This window comes from Podarcis tiliguerta, assembly GCF_965153285.1.
Source record: "Podarcis tiliguerta genome assembly, chromosome: 16".
In the NCBI taxonomy this organism is placed as follows: Eukaryota; Metazoa; Chordata; class Lepidosauria; order Squamata; family Lacertidae; genus Podarcis; species Podarcis tiliguerta.
This window is the reverse complement of record NC_139549.1, coordinates 29,180,260-29,197,043: the sequence shown is the minus strand read 5'-3', so window position 1 is coordinate 29,197,043 and position 16,784 is coordinate 29,180,260. Positions and strand designations below refer to the sequence as shown.

The 16,784-nt window shown below is 45.0% G+C and overlaps 1 protein-coding gene and 1 long non-coding RNA gene across 5 annotated transcripts in view; one reads left to right on the top strand and one right to left on the bottom strand.

Annotated features, from left to right (window-relative positions):
* CLTCL1 (clathrin heavy chain like 1) overlaps nt 1–12,299 on the top strand; it is a 61,738-nt gene extending 49,439 nt beyond the window's left edge. Inside the window, exons 27-34 of one of the 4 annotated variants that reach the window (XM_083418085.1) lie at nt 158–289; nt 1,316–1,426; nt 2,041–2,211; nt 2,675–2,896; nt 4,422–4,442; nt 8,143–8,218; nt 9,075–9,107; nt 10,622–12,299. In XM_083418085.1, coding sequence (XP_083274211.1) covers nt 158–289; nt 1,316–1,426; nt 2,041–2,211; nt 2,675–2,896; nt 4,422–4,442; nt 8,143–8,218; nt 9,075–9,100 — 759 coding nt within the window. In that variant the 3' untranslated portion in view covers nt 9,101–9,107; nt 10,622–12,299. The remainder of the gene's footprint in view (nt 1–157; nt 290–1,315; nt 1,427–2,040; nt 2,212–2,674; nt 2,897–4,421; nt 4,443–8,142; nt 8,219–9,074; nt 9,108–10,621) is intronic. The other 3 variants (XM_083418086.1, XM_083418083.1, XM_083418084.1) reach the window with 3 other exon arrangements.
* On the bottom strand, nt 11,446–16,761 carry LOC310666914. Its single transcript, XR_014506098.1, has 2 exons — nt 16,219–16,761; nt 11,446–15,071 (listed from the first exon to the last, which is right to left on the bottom strand). It is a non-coding gene; the product is annotated as an uncharacterized lncRNA (long non-coding RNA).
* Nucleotides 16,762–16,784: the final 23 nt, after the last annotated feature.

Here is a 16,784-nt window from a genome sequence, read left to right as displayed (position 1 = left end):
GATTTATTTATTTATTTGCTCTAACTTTTTATACTGCTGTGCAGAGCTGTTAAATACTTTTGAGCACCAAATAAGAGGGTCATAGTTAAATAAATGCTGTTCGTTAAATCACTCTCAGGGGCAGCCAATTACCTCACAACTTGAATTTGTTCTCTAGGTGGCCAATGTGGAGCTATATTACAAAGCGCTGCAGTTTTACTTGGATTATAAACCACTGCTGATCAATGATCTCCTCCTGGTATTATCTCCAAGGCTGGATCACACCAGGACGGTCAGCTTTTTCTCCAAGGTGAGTTAGAGGAGGCACAAATTTAAAATGGGCTGAATTACATACTTCTCTTTAAGACCTTTCCATTGCAAATTGTACATTCCAGGCAAAAGGGGTTTCATCTTTTATCATGCCAAGACATAATAAATAATAAATAATATATAATTTTATTATTTAAACCCCACCCATCTGGCTGGGTTTCCTTTGACTAACTTTCCCCCCTTCCAAATCCTCTTGTTCACACATAAATTTGTATAAAATGACTTAAGGTCTTAAATTGTGGATATACCGTATTTTTCGTCCCATAGGACGCTCCGTCCCATAGGACGCTCCGTCCCATAGGACGCACCTAGTTTTTTCGGGGGGGGGGGGGATAAAGGAATTTCCCCCCCTTTATGCCCCGAGCTTGTGGGGCTGGCCGATGTCTGCCCGGGGCGAGGGGCGCTCTGCTTCAGGGTGCCCCGCCCGCCGTGTGGCAGGCTGCTATCCGCAGCTTGGGGAGCCCTGCAGGGAACTCCTGCAGGGCTCCCCACGCTGCGGATGTCTGCCCGGTGAGGGGCTTTGCTCTGCTAAAGGGCGCCAGGCGGCAGGCTGCTATCTGCAGCGTGGGGAGCCCTGCGGGGAACTCCCGCAGGGCTGCCTAGGCTGCGGATGTGTTCCGGGAAGCAGGCTGCTATCCGCAGCCTAGACATTCCTGCGGGACCTCCCGCAGGGCTGCCTAGGCTGCGGATGTCTTCCTGAAGCCTGGAGAGCGAGAGGGGTTGGTGTGCACCGACCCCTCACGCTCGCCAAGCTTCAGCGAAAGCCTGCATTCGTCCCATAGGATGCACCCAGATTTCCCCTTCATTTTTGGAGGGGAAAAAGTGTGTCCTATAGGGCGAAAAATACGGTACCGTTTGTTCCAATAAGGTTTTGTTTTGGGAGATGACTAGTTTCTAGGGTTTAATGTGACATAAATTAGGTGGGCCCTGTTACCTTAGAGATGTACTTTGTGGGAGGCCCTTCAACAAGAACAACGCTTTGCCTAAACAATTGCATTGCCTCTAGGTTAATCAGCTGCCTCTAGTGAAACCTTACCTGCGCTCAGTCCAGAATCATAATAATAAAGGAGTCAATGAAGCACTGAACAATCTTCTGACGGAGGAGGAAGACTACCAGGTGAGTTCCTGGGAACAGCGATTATGGCATTTTTCTATAGAAGCGGAATTATGGTATGTATGCAGAATGACCACATAATTCATTACTTTAAAATGCTTAACCTTTGTATCAGCTCCATACATTCCTCTTCAGCCAGGCCTTTGGTTGATGAATTAATATTCAATGGCCTTTTAAATGTGTTTGGGGGGAGGGGTTATTATTAATTTTTGTTGTAACTATTTTGTTGTAACCCTGTATTTTTTATCTCGCGAACTGCCCTTAGATCTTCAGAATGAAGGGCAGTATATAAATTAAATAAATAAGCAAATAAATAAATTAACACCCCCCCCCCCCCAATTTGCCCAGAAGGCCCTTTGGCTGAAAAATGTTCCCCATCACTGCATTAAATCTGAGGCCAGAGTTTTAAGTACGTTCAGGGTAGTTTCTGATGTAAATCTGTAGCCCGCTAGTTAAAGCCCATGGGAGAAAATCTTTTGTGTTTTGCTGTGTTCAGAAGCTTCAATGAAAACTTCCAGCCACCTCTGTGAATACAGCACTGTAGGCTTAGCATCGCTTGTAGCAATTTAATTCGCTCCTCCATGTGCCTGACTATAACTTTCTCCCCCTTCAAATAGGGCTTGCGAGCATCCATTGATGCCTACGACAACTTCGATAACATTACACTGGCTCAGCGTCTAGAGAAACATGAGTTGATTGAATTCAGGCGCATTGCTGCTTACCTGTACAAAGGCAATAACAGATGGAAGCAGAGTGTTGAGCTCTGCAAGAAAGATCGCTTATATAAGGTCTGTTTTTGTTTTGCGTTGTTAGTTCCTCCTTGTATGTACTGGAAGCACGTGGGATGGAATTTTAAACAATTTTTTATCGCAAAAGCCTGCAGAAGATGAAGCAGTCCTGCATCTGTTTTTGCGCCTATGCATCCTGCTCTAGCACTAATGCTAGAGAGAGCCAATGTGGTGTAGTGGTTAAGAGCGGTAGTCTCGTAATCTGGTGAACCGGGTTCGCTTCCCTGCTCCTCCACATGCAGCTGCTGGGTGACCTTGGGCCAGTCACACTTCTCTGAAGTCTCTCAGCCCCACTCACCTCACAGAGTGTTTGTTGTGGGGGAGGAAGGGAAAGGAGAATGTTAGCCGCTTTGAGACTCCTTAGGGTAGTGATAAAGTGGGATATCAAATCCAAACTCTTCATGCATGAGAAGTCTGACGTAGTTACTTCATGGCTCTAAACAAGTTTCATGGTGTTCTGTAGGATGCTATGCAGTATGCCGCAGAATCCAAAGATGCTGAGCTGGCAGAGAAACTGCTTCAGTGGTTTCTGGAAGAAGACAAGAAAGAGTGTTTTGCAGCTTCTCTCTTCACATGTTACGACTTGTTGCATCCGGACGTGGTCCTTGAGCTGGCATGGAGGCACAACATTATGGACTTTGCGATGCCTTATTTTATCCAGGTGATGAGGGAGTACCTGACCAAAGTAAGTGTGGCTTCTCTAGAAAAGCTTGTTGCTTTGATCTCGAGTCCTGGGTGACATGCTTCAAATTTTGTCTTTAAAAAGACCTGGCAAAACATTTCAGTGATTACCAAATTGCTTTAAATGCCATATTGCGAATGGTGGGGTGGAGACTTACAGGAATCCTGAGAATCCAACCTGAAAAAATGAAGGGAACTACAAAAAGGACTAGGTCTTCGCATACATTCTCTGGAACTTGCCAACACCTAGTTAGTAGATTTACTCTTTTTTATTATTTTATTCTTAGTCTCCCACTACAGATGGCCAGACACACTAGCCAAAACTTCTCCTGGCTGCTCCCTTTGCTGCTAAACCTTAAGGTTTTTTTCATGAAGAAGTTGATCTCTGTTCTTTTTCACTTTTAAACATTTGGGCTGCTTCACTTTTACTAGCTCACTTGACTAAAGCACTTTCTTTTAGATGCTTTTCCCTACTTGGAATACTGTGTTTTGGAAACTAATGTGCTCACATGCTGCTCTCCATGAGCTGCATGGATCTGCTGTTTCCTTTTTATTCTTTTGGCTGCCTGTAAAAAAGGGACGCGGGTGGCGCTGTGGGTAAAAGCCTCAGCGCCTAGGGCTTGCCGATCGAAAGGTCAGCGGTTCGAATCCCCGCAGCGGGGTGCACTCCCGTCGTTCGGTCCCAGCGTCTGCCAACCTAGCAGTTCGAAAGCACCCCTGGGTGCAAGTAGATAAATAGGGACCGCTTACTAGCGGGAATGTAAACGGCGTTTCCGTGTGCGGCTCTGGCTCGCCAGAGCAGCGATGTCACGCTGGCCACGTGACCCGGAAGTGTCTGCAGACAGCGCTGGCCCCCGGCCTCTTGAGTGAGATGGGCGCACAACCCTAGAGTCTGTCAAGACTGGCCCGTACGGGCAGGGGTACCTTTACCTTTACTTAAAAAAGGCCCCAGGGTGGGATGCTGAAAGCTGCCTGGATCTTGGAGGTCTGTAACTGATAGCCATGTATTTCAGCCAAAGGGACTACTTACATACTCATCCTTTTTGTAAGCACCTGGATATTAAAATAATAATAATTTTCCGCTAGATTAAAGCAGGATCAAAACAGCAGCAGCAAAAATCTGGTTATCCCTTTGCCCTTCCCCACATCAGCCCAGGTTTAACCATTGTAGTTACTGATACTTTCATTAATTTAGTGTGCAAGCCTATTGATGTATGACAAGTACAGTGTAGGTTTTGGATTTGTGCAAGAGACAACCCTTTTAATAGGTCATCTCTGAAACTGCATTGCGGATTAAGTATTGTAATGCTAAGTAAGCTTTCCTGTGTATAAACGTATCACTTTTGTGTTAGGTAAGATATTGGCTTCCCATAGGTTTAAATGCTGAATATGCTTCTTTTCTGTGTGGGTCTCCTTTCCTATTTCTCCCTGCAAACTCCCCTGCCCATGTTTGTGTGATCTTTGCTTTTTCTTGAAATTGATTTTCTGGCTTATTGATTTTAAGTATTCCCCTCTGAATTTTCTTGCAGGTTGATGGTCTGTTTAATAAGGTGACCGTTGCTCTGGTTTTACATTGGCTTTTTAAATTTGTGTCGCTAAAACGTATCTAAGGCTATTTGGGGGTCTTAACTGTAGCTTTTGCTGAAAAGCAGAATAATCTAGCTTTGGTCTAACTAATACCATAGTAAATATCTCTTCCACCAGTAGCTTGGGAAAAATCCAACCAGACCTAGCTTGCTGTGTGCCCGCTAGCTGCAAAGTAGGTCAGAATTCAGTTGTTTTAGGCACGGCAGCCAAATTTTCATCTTTAAGATGCTTATCTGCCTATAGTGCCTCCGATTATTTGGGAAAGTTTGCATCTGAAATGTCCAGATCTAATGCAATATCAAGGTAGCTGAGGCTTCCCATGGTGGCCTAGCAAGGCCCTAATAAGCTGGTCTTGGGGGGCCAAAGTGTGTAAAATGAAGTTCTAATAATAATCCTTTTTTTTACACTTGGGATATAACTGAGTCTTAGATCTGATGAGTGCTACCATGCTCTTGTCAAGCTGAACTCTGGTTGGATTTTACAAGTGGCAAGTGTCTACTAAATAATTCAGTCTTCCAGAAAGAGCATGCATGAAAAGACTGCTTTTAAAATAAGAACTAATCTAGTACATGGAGGTAGTAATTAATTGGAGAACGGATTTCCCCATTTTTAATGTCAATAATTGTTTTAACTCCCCTCATGTGTACCTAACAGCAAGATGTGCATCCCTGTACCAAAATACATGCCTCCTATTAACAACCTTTTGAACACCCTTAAAAAAAGTAGGGATAGAAACTGATATCCCAGGAGATAACAAAGGTGGATATGCAAGAGGCTGTAGGTGGAAGATGCATCCCAGATCTGACGGGAACTACCTCTTGGGTGTGGGGAGGAGGAGAACTTATGATCAGATTCCGGGGCCAGCAGCCATTAACATCCAGTAGGAGTGCTGCAGCTTCTGTTTGTGAAGGTATTACTATTCTGTTGACAGACCCATCGTCGATTGGTGAGTGGGTGGGCAGATTCCACACTTGCAAGGCCAGAACAAAGCCATTAATAGTAGCTTCCAAGAGGAAAGTTGCTGCAAATGCAAAAACTAAGTACAGTGGTACCTCTGGTTAAGAACTTAATTTGTTCTGGGGGTCCGTTCTTAACCTGAAACTGTTCTTAACCTGAAGCACCACTTTAGCTAATGGGGCCTCCCGCTGCTGCCACTACGCCGCCAGAGCACAATTTCTGTTCTCACCCTGAAGCAAAGTTCTTAACCTGAGGTACCATTTCTGGGTTAGCGGAGTCTGTAACCTGAAGCATCTGTAACCCGAGGTACCACTGTAGCAGCTAAGGAAACTAGACATATCCTATTCAGTTTCAAGCCAGTAGGTAAACAGTGTCCGGCAGCTTTTATGAGGTAATCTTGAATATTTAGCTTAGCAAAAGTTAGTATTGCTGTTGGGGTTAAACCCAGGATATAGATTCCGCCCCACCCCTCTTTTAGCTTGAATATTTTTATGGTGTTGGAATGTAACAGCAACCAAGAGAGCTTAGATTTCTCCTCTTAATGGGACCGATTATGTTAGCAATAGTGCTGGGGTTCCTGTCCAGAGAAAAGTTGGGGGGGGGGGTTAACTTTATCCAAAAATGGGAAATTCAAGTGCACCATTAAAACCTCTGCAATACAATAAATTTGAAAGGAATGCTGCCCAAGTTTACCAAGACATGAAATGGCAAGAATCCCAAGACATTCTGGCCTTCACACAGTGGCAGGAACCTATTGACTGGTATTACAGCCCTGCCTTTTACATAGGAATCGCTTGCAGAAGCGAACTGTAATTGAAAAAAATTAACTGCAGCTTGGTCCCTGGATAAGACAGAACTAGACTGAGGAGTTTATGCTCACATCCGAGAGAATGCAACTGCTCTTCAGCTGTCTGGCTTAGCACAAAGCAAACCCTCTTCCAGTCTTGGAAATGCTTCCTCTGGAGTAAACGTCAATATTTAAGCTGCTCTAAGCAATGATGGCGACATTACAGTAGTACATGGAGTGGTTAAGGAGACATGCTGACCTGACAGCTTGAACCTAAACAGACTCTTCTGGTATGACTTTAAATTTCCAGGAACTTGCTTTCCAATCCAAAGCAAAGTGAGACCTCATTGTAATGGCAGCTGTTAATGTTGCTTGCAGTGTATTTGCAGAAACCCCACCAATTGGCCTGGCAGCTCTGAATTGGATCAAACAAACTACTTTCTTTGGGGTTGTGCCACTGAAACTGCATGTTGATAGTAAAACCAGACCCCAATGTCCATAAAATGCCCATCAGATTCTATAGGTAAGGGACAGTTTCTTCCAATGAGTAGAGATGTCCAGATCTTCATCTACACAACATGGGGTGTGGACTTGCTTGTCACGTCTGGCCTTGCCTCCTGTTTGCATAAGCCAAAGAAGCCTTTGAAGTATCATGTTTCCCCTCGACCAACTGGGAACTCTGTTCAGAATGCAGGCAGAGAAGGGACCGTGCTGCTCTTTGCTCCCCCTGCCCCCTCCAAAAAAGAAAAAAGCTGATCTGGGGAAGAGGAGAAACTTAACAATGCATTGAGTGTGCTGCCTATGTCTCTCTATCTTTATCCCTCCATGTCTGATGACTAGGTCACCCAGTGCTAGTGGTACACTGTTGCCCCCATCCCAGTAAAGCACATTTTGGGGAAAAGCAGGAATGAATAATAAATATAATAATAAAATTTTATTTATATCCCGCCCTCCCCAGCCGAAGCCAGGCTCAGAGTGGCTAACAACAGTAAAATAATACAGCATTCTGAATTCAGTTCATTATAAAATCAGTTCAAATCAAATTGATGGCAACCATTGGGCTAGAGTTCTGTGAGGATTACCAAAGGAGGGGGTCAGGCTGTGCCTTGGCCAAAGGCCTGGTGAAACAGCTCTGTCTTGCAGGCCCTGCAGAAAGATGTCAATTTCCGCAGGGCCCTAGTCTCTTGTGACAGAGGGTTCCACCAGATTGGAGCCACAGCCGAAAAAGCTCTGGCTCTGGTTGAGGCCAGCCTAACCTCCCTGTGGCCCAGGACCTCCAAGATGTTTTTGTTTGAAGACCGTAAGGTCCTCCGTGGGACATACCAGGATAGGCGGTCCTGTAGGTACGAGGTTCCTAGGCCATAAGCATTGACTTATGGGTGAGAGGAAGTAACAACATGCACTCAGGGACACCATTGGTGTGAGGATTAAGCTTGCCCCTGGTGAACTTCATGCCCAGCACGAGAAACATGTTTCACCTCCCTATAGCTGTCCAGATTTTTTATTTTTTCAGGGCTCTGCCAATTTGTCCTAAGGGACCATTGAAGTAAGGTAGGGGCTCATTGGGTTAGCTCTGGGTTCTGTTGCTTGATGGAATGTGGGAACTGGCTCTTGCAGGTAACGGGTGTTTCGAAAGGTGAATCTAGTCCGAAGCTCCCTGCGACTTAATTGTTCTGTGAACTTGACCATGCATTTTTGCTTGTGCCACAGGCCACCCTATTGAGCTGATCTCTGGCAGTTGAGCAAATGCTGAAACTGGACTCAGTTCTGAAAGTAGAAAGTTGTGCTAGATCCGCTGACACGTTGAGACATAAATATCTTTAGATGAAAGCTGGAACGGAAACACTTGGGAGGGGGGTCACAGAACTCGGGCGCTAAGAAGTTCCTTCATGAGAGTTTCCTTTCACTTTACAACTTAGGTGGATAAACTTGATGCTTCTGAAAGCCTAAGGAAAGAAGAGGAACAAGTAACTGAACCCACTCCAATAGTATTTGGTAGGTGAAGACTTGCTTTCTTTTTGTTAGGCCCTCAACTGAGAAGCGTTTCCAGAAATCCAAGTATTTGTACTTAACAAACTCTCCGTGTGTTAATGCTGAACTAGAAGAACTTGAGATTTCTACATAGGATCTAACTAAAAATCTGTTGCTGCCAGTGACTGGCATGTCATCATCACAATATAATTCAAGATATCGGTGTTTAAGAAGAAATCTAGTTTATGTTAGGCTTTCTCTAGCTGTTCTGGAAGCAGTCATGCAGCACAAATTGTTTACCGAAGTAAACTGACTTAGAGAGGGCTTATGTTCCAGCAATTCTCTCTAGGATTGCAGCCTTTACAGATTCTGGATGCTTTTCAAAGAGGTTTATTGGACACACGGACACACACACAATGAACCAGTGTTGGGATAGAACAGCTATGCTTTTAAAATCATTTCTCATTTATATGATCCATGAGTGGAGGCTGAACTAGGTAGATCCTGCTCCTGAAAGCTTGGAAGAAATTGCATGGTTGTAGAAAAGTGTGTGGGTGTACAAACGAAGTCCCAGAGATATGGAATATTACACTACATTTGGCTCTCGGCCTTTTTTTCCAGTAGAAAACACCCTCTCTAGTTAAAATGTTTTGCCATTTCAAGAAGCGCAGCATCTCCAGATGGGCAAGGGTGTTCTTAGTACGTCTAAACGATGGTAGGGGGAAAACCTTCCTTTCTGTGGGTGGCAAGACTCTCTGAGATTAAATCTTCTGGAAAAACAGAATCCCGTTAAGGGAGAAAATGGTGCTTCTATTCCAGAAATGTGTAAAAAGGTCTTTATTTTGGCAAAAGGTAGACTTTATTGACAATTGCATTCTAGGTCCCTCCATTAAAGGAAGTTCATGATGCCGAGGTCAGTTCTCTACTGGGAATGGTTTTCAATGGGAGTTCAGTTTTCCCATGCATGAGGCATGCGTAGTTTTTTAGTAGAGTTTTAACAAATGTGTGTCTGGTCTGTGGCAGAATTAATAAGCATAGGCTGGGGAAATACGACTAACAGATCTAACTGCAACGTGTTTAAATCTCTTGGCTGTACAAATGTATATCGTATGGGGGTTTTGTTTGAACTTTGAAAGATTCTCTGAATGTAGTTTTTTCAGGACCTAACAGGTGCCAGACAATTGAGACAAAATCCTGACTCAGTCACTACTTCAGGGAAGGAGCAGGGAGGCATTTACTATAAAAAAAAAAAATCAGAACCCCTGAGCTATTTTCATATCATATGGGAGCTGTTCATTCAAGGATTTCTCAGGAAGTCTTGGCTGTTTCCCAGTCATGAAAAGGGGGGCAGGCAGCTCAAACTTGCGGCTACACTGGAATTTCGAGAACTGTCCCTTGTATGTCTGTCCTTCTTTTAAATCTGGAAGGGCCTTAGCTCAGCAGTAGAGCCATTAGGGGGCATTTAACAACGTAGACCTATTGAAATTACCGGCCCTAACATAAGTCATGTTCATTAACTGGGTCTCCTCTGAGTAAAACCCACCAATTACATTTCTTACCTCTCCCAAGGAGCTTCCCGTCCTCCCGATTCTGATCCTTGTAAAGTAAATCGGAGGCAGAGGTTTTCTCAGGTCGCTCAGTTTCATGGCTGGGGGGGGGGGCGGAGGGGATTCGAACCTGCATCTTCCACAATCATAGTCCAGGATCCGAGCAATTGCACCACGCTGCCTCTCAACACCACACAGGAGAGACACCAGGTTCAGTCCTTTTGACTTTGCCAGCTTAGAGTCAGTTCTGGAGAAAGACTCCTCACCTGAGACCTTGGAGCTACTTCCAGTTAGATTAGGACAGTATTTAGAGTTTTTATTTTAATCCTGTAAACCACGCTGTGATCCGCTGGTGAAGGTCAGTATGTAAATTTAATAAAAATATATATACCATATTTTTCGCTCTATAAGACGCACCAGACCACAAGACGCACCTAGTTTTTGGAGGAGGAAAACAAGAAATAAAATATTCTGAATCTCAGAAGCCAGAACAGCAAGAGGGACTGCTGCGCAGCGAAAGCAGCGATCCTTCTTCCTGTTCTGGCTTCTGGGATAGCTGCGCAGCCTGCATTCGCTCCATAAGACGCACACACATTTCCCCTTACTTTTTAGGAGGGAAAAAGTGAGCCTTATAGAGCAAAAAATACGGTATATACAGAGAAATAAAGATGGGCAAATAGTCTAACATAGTATAAGGCAGCTTCGTGTGACGTTAGAGCTGGAAATGTACCTTTTGCTTTTTCTGTTTCAGTCTTTTTTAAAAACAGACGAACACACCCCTGCATTTTGAACTGGGATTTGTGGGGTTCTGTGGGCTGGGGTATGCAAAAGGCCTTACCTTCCAAGTGACTTAAACGGACCCCCCTTGTCTTTCTTCCAGGCCAGCAGCTGATGCTAACAGCAGGCCCAAACACAGTACCTCCACAGGCAAACTTCCCCTATGGCTACACGGCGCCAGGATTCACCCAGCCGCCAGTTTACGGTTTCAATATGTAACTCGCGCTGCGAGACCTTTAACCGTCTCGGATCATCATCTTCCCGTCCCTCTTTTTTTTTCTTTTTTCTTTATCTCCAAGAAGGCACAGATGACTCCCTGCGTTGGCTTGAATGCCCTTTTCAGCCCACCCCTACCCCCACCTCTTGGTTCAGAGACACCCAAAGGACACTGTGTTATTTATTGCTATGTCCTGTTACATTTCAACCTCAAAAGGCAGCTCCCCCCCCCTCCTTTTATCTTGTTTTCCGTTAGCGACATTTCAAGGCTCTTGTCTGAAGCGGAGGCAAACACTCCCAACTAAAACCAACAACCCAGCAATAACTTCTGGGGGCTAGGAGGATTTCTGGTGGTGGTTTTGAGCTTTTTAGTGCTGCTTTTTCCCTCTCTCTCCTTCCAGAGTCCTCTCTCTAGCCACGTCCATGCCGGGGCGTCCTCTGGCACCAAGCTGTTTAACGTGTTAAAAAGTACTGTAACAGATGAAGCCGAACCTTCCAACTGGTGGGATATATGAAAATTGTATGTAACACACACCTTCTCCCCATTTGTTTGTAGCGCTGTGCAAAAAAAAAAAAAAAAAAGGAAAATAAAAAGTGTATTTGGAGGCGACAGGGGGGAGAGGTTGACACAGTTTACAGAATGTTGCAAAAAAAAAAAGCATCTATGCCTTCTGGATTTTTTTGTGTTTTTCTTTTTTTTTAAAAAAAAAAAACAAACAACCTTCCTTGGAGAATAAATTGGATCATATCTCAGAGCAGACACTCCCCATATTTTTTGTTCCTGTAGTAAGTAATAGCATGATACTCATTGGCATCAAATGGTACACATTTTCAACAACATAACTTGGCTATGTGACTTTTTTTTTTCTTGACAAGCAAATGTCAAAGAGTGTGTTGCCTGGGCAGCCATAAGTATTGTAAATGTGTGCGGCAGAGAGGACCGTGTTGGTAAGAAACATAGCTGTCAACTTTCCCCTTTTCCCTTATTCCGAATAGGATCCCTCGCAAGAAAAGGGAAAAGTTGACAGCTATGGTAAGAAATGAGTTTGGAAGCCCCGGGAAGTAAGGGCGCACCTCCTTGCGTGACTCACCTTGAAAGCGAGTCTTCTGCTATGCTGGCTGTATTTGACCTGAAACTCTAAAGCAGGTGTGGGCTGCTCCTCCTATCATCCCTGACCACACACCATGCTGGCTGAGATGAGCTGGAGAGTCCACAACATCTGGAGGTCTCCCAAGTTCCCAATTCCTGCTGTAAAACCCTCTGGGCATTTGGAGATACCTTTCTGAGCCGGCAACAGCTCCAATCCCCATCCACCCCACCCCCTCTTCTGGCTCTGTGCAGGAATTCTGTGAGATCAGACGGTCTGCCCACCAGACGCACTCTCGCTTTTCTTCTTCTTCCCAATAGAGAATGCCAACAGGGATGTTACTACTTTGTGCCACTCTTCAGAGACATATATCATTAACATTTTATGTACTTAAAACTAGATAATGTATAATTTATGGCTATGACTCTTGTGCTAATCATGGATATTATGAAAATCCAATTATAAACATAAATCAAACCAGTGTCCACTGTGTGGTTTGAAACAAGGGGGCTGGAGGGGAGGTGCTGTGTCAGCCTAAGGGAGGTGCTTGTAGCAACCATGTAAATGCCCACAATTCTTTTCCTCGGCCGTGTTCTAGGACTAAACCAGAGGGGTTGTTTCCAAGTCAAAACCGGAGTCAGCTGAGCTTTGGCTCCCATAGCTGTGGAGCTGCAACGGCTTTTATGCAATCGTGGAAAGCGGCGTAAGCCCCAAACGCTGTGCTAGTAAACCAATGAGTGTCGGAGCTGGGTGACATGTTGCTAAATTGTCTGAAACCAGTATGGCGTCAGATCACGATACCAGTTTCAGACAATTTGAGCTGGCAGTACATTGCTCCGGCTCAAATTGCCTGCAGGCAGACGGACAGCCTGAGAAGATTCTCAGCGATCACCTTTTCAGGCTGTGTTGTCCTGCCCACCTGTGCCTTTGAGGAAGCCCCCCGCCCGTAATGCTCATGCAAGCCAGAACGGTATGGGGGCTCACTCAGCTTGGGGGGCAGAAGAAGCCCCTCTGGCTCACGTGAGCCTGAGTGGTATGGGGGCTTCCTCAGTAGGGATGGGTGACGCAGCCAAGATACATTCCAGACACTCTGATATATCAGCATATACGGATATTTAGCTGCAGATACGTCACAATGTTGAAAACCAGGTACCGCCCAGCCCTACTGTCAAATCTAGCAACTGCCTTCAATTTGCAGTGATGTGTTTACTGTTCAGTGTGCTTGTTTTCCCCACTGTAGCTTTCTTAATGCTCTCCCTGCTCCCACGAAAGAGAATATGTCACACCTAAGGTTAAAACCAAACTTCCCATTGATTCGTATTTGGGAACCATGAAGCACAGGGGTGTCAATTCTGATGTAGTTTGGAGTCCAAAGACAAGCCTTACCTTTACCAAATAATATTCCCTTGTATGTCGTGGCAAAGATACTGGCCGAGTCTAGGACAGCACAAAAGCAGTTTGCATTTGCTGCCCTTGAAAGTATCCTGGTCTCTTGCGAGGTCCGATTTTACCATAATAAGCAAGAGCTCCTTCAAAGCTCATAACACTAAACTCGATTGAATGCTTGAAGTTTCTGGATGGTTAAAAGGCTCACCAGCCACATGTGATTTCCCTTTTCCTATGCTGCCTCGGTTCATTCTTCCTTTTTAAAACCTTGCTAAACTGAATAAAATGGCAAATAACTTTCCGCAGGCAGGCATTCAATAATAGTCCTGCATACAGGATTCCTAAGTTCAAAGGTGTTGTGGGTTTTGCTTTGTCTTTAATGAAACTTGATTTATTTATGACGTGTATGCTGGCCCTTAACACGAGGATTTTTGTGGAGTTTACAATAAGTAAGCAAAAAGCAATTGAACTAAAAAGTAAAAACAAGTGTTATAGGAAGATAGATAGATAGATAGATAGATACACACACACACACACTCAAACACAAATCCCCCAGTGAAAAACTGATTTATTTATTTTTAAGAGACTTGTACGTACATAGCCACTCACAGTAGGATTTTCATAGTGGTTGTTACTAAACTTTGGTCCTGATTTTTCCTTCCCCAAGGAGCCCAAGCTGGGAAACAAAAAAGCAGCAAAACCGTATGGTCAAAATAAATAAAAGCATTAGTATCTAAAAACATTTGTAAATTTTCATATATTCACAAAATAATAATTTCAAGGTGGCTGAGGACAGTTTCTTTCAGATATCAGTTGTCCGGTGAACAGGAATGGTGAATGTTTTTTAATTCCTCCTGTCTCTTAAGGGGGGGGGGAGACCACCTCACCAGAAAAGGCCGTACAAAAATGGTGAACTACGGCTGAAGAGACCTGTCACAGGTCAGTGCTAACCAGACAGCACCCAGCAGTGACTTCAGCAACAGGGTCTCTCCGGCCCATTACAATCGTACCTTGGAACTTGGACGTTTTGGCTCCTGAATGCCACAAACCCAGGAATGAATGTTCTAGTTTGCGAACGTTTTTTGGAAGCCGAACGCCCAACAGGGCTTCCGATTGATCAGAAGCCATACTTTGGTTTCCGAATGTTTTGGAAGTCAAATGGACTTCCAGAACGGATTCCGTTCGACTTCCAAGGTACGACTGTATAGGACTTGAGATGGTTGTGTAACGCAATATTATGCCAGCAGTTGCCAAAGCAGCAGATAAAGGGATTAGGGTTGATGGGAAGGAGGCAGGGATTTACTGTCGAGAGGTTAATAGAAGCAATGATGCTTCAAGTTCCTTGCATCTGCCAAGATGGGAATTGGTGGTGGGTTTATCCTTGCATGGGCACAGCACACCTGAAGTTAATTTCCCTAAACTGTAAGGCTGCATTTTAATTGGTGTCCGTGTTGGGAACCAAAGCGCCATGATTGTATAGCAGAACCAAAACACAAGTACAATAATTGTTGTTGCTGTTTAGTCATGTCCGACTCTTCGTGACCCCATGGACCAGAGCATGCCAGGCACTCCTGTCTTCCACTGCCTCCCGCAGTTTGGTCAAACTCATGCTGGTAGCTTCGAGAACACTACCCAACCATCTCGTCCTCTGTCGTCCCCGTCTCCTTGTGCCCTCCATCTTTCCCAACATAAGGGTCTTTTCTCATGAGGTGGCCAAAGTATTGGAGTCTCAGCTTCAGGATCTGTCCTTCCAGTGAGCACTCAGGGCTGATTTCCTTCAGAATGGAGAGGTTTGATCTTCTTACAGTCCATGGAACTCTCAAGAGTCTCCTCCAGCACCATAATTACAGGTCCTTTTAAAAACTGCAGAAAGCAAGCACCATAGCCAGTGAGCCATTTAACCTCTCTCTTCCTGCCTCGGCATGTGTGTGCATCATACCAAAGAAAACACTTGTTTTAGAAATACCGTCATTCCCACAAGTTTTAATAAATTGAAATAAAAGAATTAAGCTTCCTTTTTTTTAGGAGAGCTGCAACACCACACCACGGTTCTAGAGTTTGTTTTGTTAATTGTGAGTTTCCCATCTCATGAAGGAGCATACCTTAATTGAAGTGCTGTGAGCCAGCATCAATTTAATAGCCACTTGTAATCAAAATTCATCCAGTGCCCCTTTAACCTCATTGTGTTCCTTGAACACTGGGGGGCTGAACAGACCCTACTATTTAGGAAGTGGGCTGTGGTGGCAGTTGCCCATTACTGATAGGGCAGAAGGCAAGGAGGCTACCAATAGGTGGCGCCAGAGATGGAAGCTTGTATCTTCCAGATCCTGTTGGATTGCATCTTGACTCCCAGATGTAGTCGAAACCTGCCTATCCTGACCTGCAATCTTAGTAGGTTTTGGGAAAGCCTTAATCCCTCTGACCTTAATGAGAGATTCCAGGAAAGCCCATCACTATCACTGAGCTGTGGGTCTTCCCTATAAAACGAATGCCTTCTTAAGTGCAAAAGTGGGAAACCTGAGAGAGTGGAGTGGAATTAATGGGTATTGAATTAGCCCAACAGGAGGAGGAGGAGGAGGAGGAGGAGGAGGAGGAGGAGGAGGAGGAGGATAATAATAATAATAATAATAATAATAATTTTATTATTTGTACCCCGCCTATCTGGCTGAGTTTCCCCAGCCACTCTGGGCGGCTTTCAACAAAGATTAAAAATACATTAAAAAACTTCCCTAAACACTCTGTACTTCATTAAGGCTAACTGAGCGTTCTGGGAAATTGACAATGCAAAGTTCTCGAAGAACGTTTTACTGGCAAACCCCATTAAAGAGAAACATCCCAAAACGGGACTCACTGGCTCCAGCACGGGGTGGGGCACATGGAAGGCAGGGAATGAGTCTGACCACAAGTACCACCCGGAGAACGGAAGTGTTAAATTTAATTCATAAATAAAAGCGAGTCTGATTTTTTAAAAACCAAAACAAATGCAACTTTCTCCGTAGTTTCTGCTCACCCTGCAGAAATCGCAGCGCCACCTTAAATAGTAGGCAGGTTCTTAAAGCTCCGGTAGCAGCAGCAGACTTCGCAATCAGGCCCTTCCCTGTGTTCCTAAGTCAGACCTACCGCTCTGCCTAGCTCCGTGTTGTCTACACGGACTGGCAGCAGCTCCCCAGGGTTCACAAACAGGGAGATGTCGCGGATTGAAGCCGGTCCCTTCTGCAAGCCAAGCAGCTGCCCCGAACCAGGAACTGTGCAACGCTGACTTCGCTAACACCATCCTTCAATTTGCAAAAAAACAAAAAAAACCACCCCAGCAAACCGGACACCCCACCTACTCCCGAGAAGCGGATCGCTTGCACTCCCTGGTTGCTCACTCAGCAGCACAGCGTGAGAACCTTAATCGCAGAGTCCTGGGTTCGAATCCCGCGCGGCGGGGGAAATTCCTGCATTCTTGGGGGGGGGGGGTTGCGCTAGATCCCGCGTGGTCCCTTCCCACTGTGCGATCTTCGGAGAAAGCAAAAGCAAGCACGACCCAATCCTGGCAGCGGCTTCCTCCGCCTCCTTTTCTTTTCCGTCCGT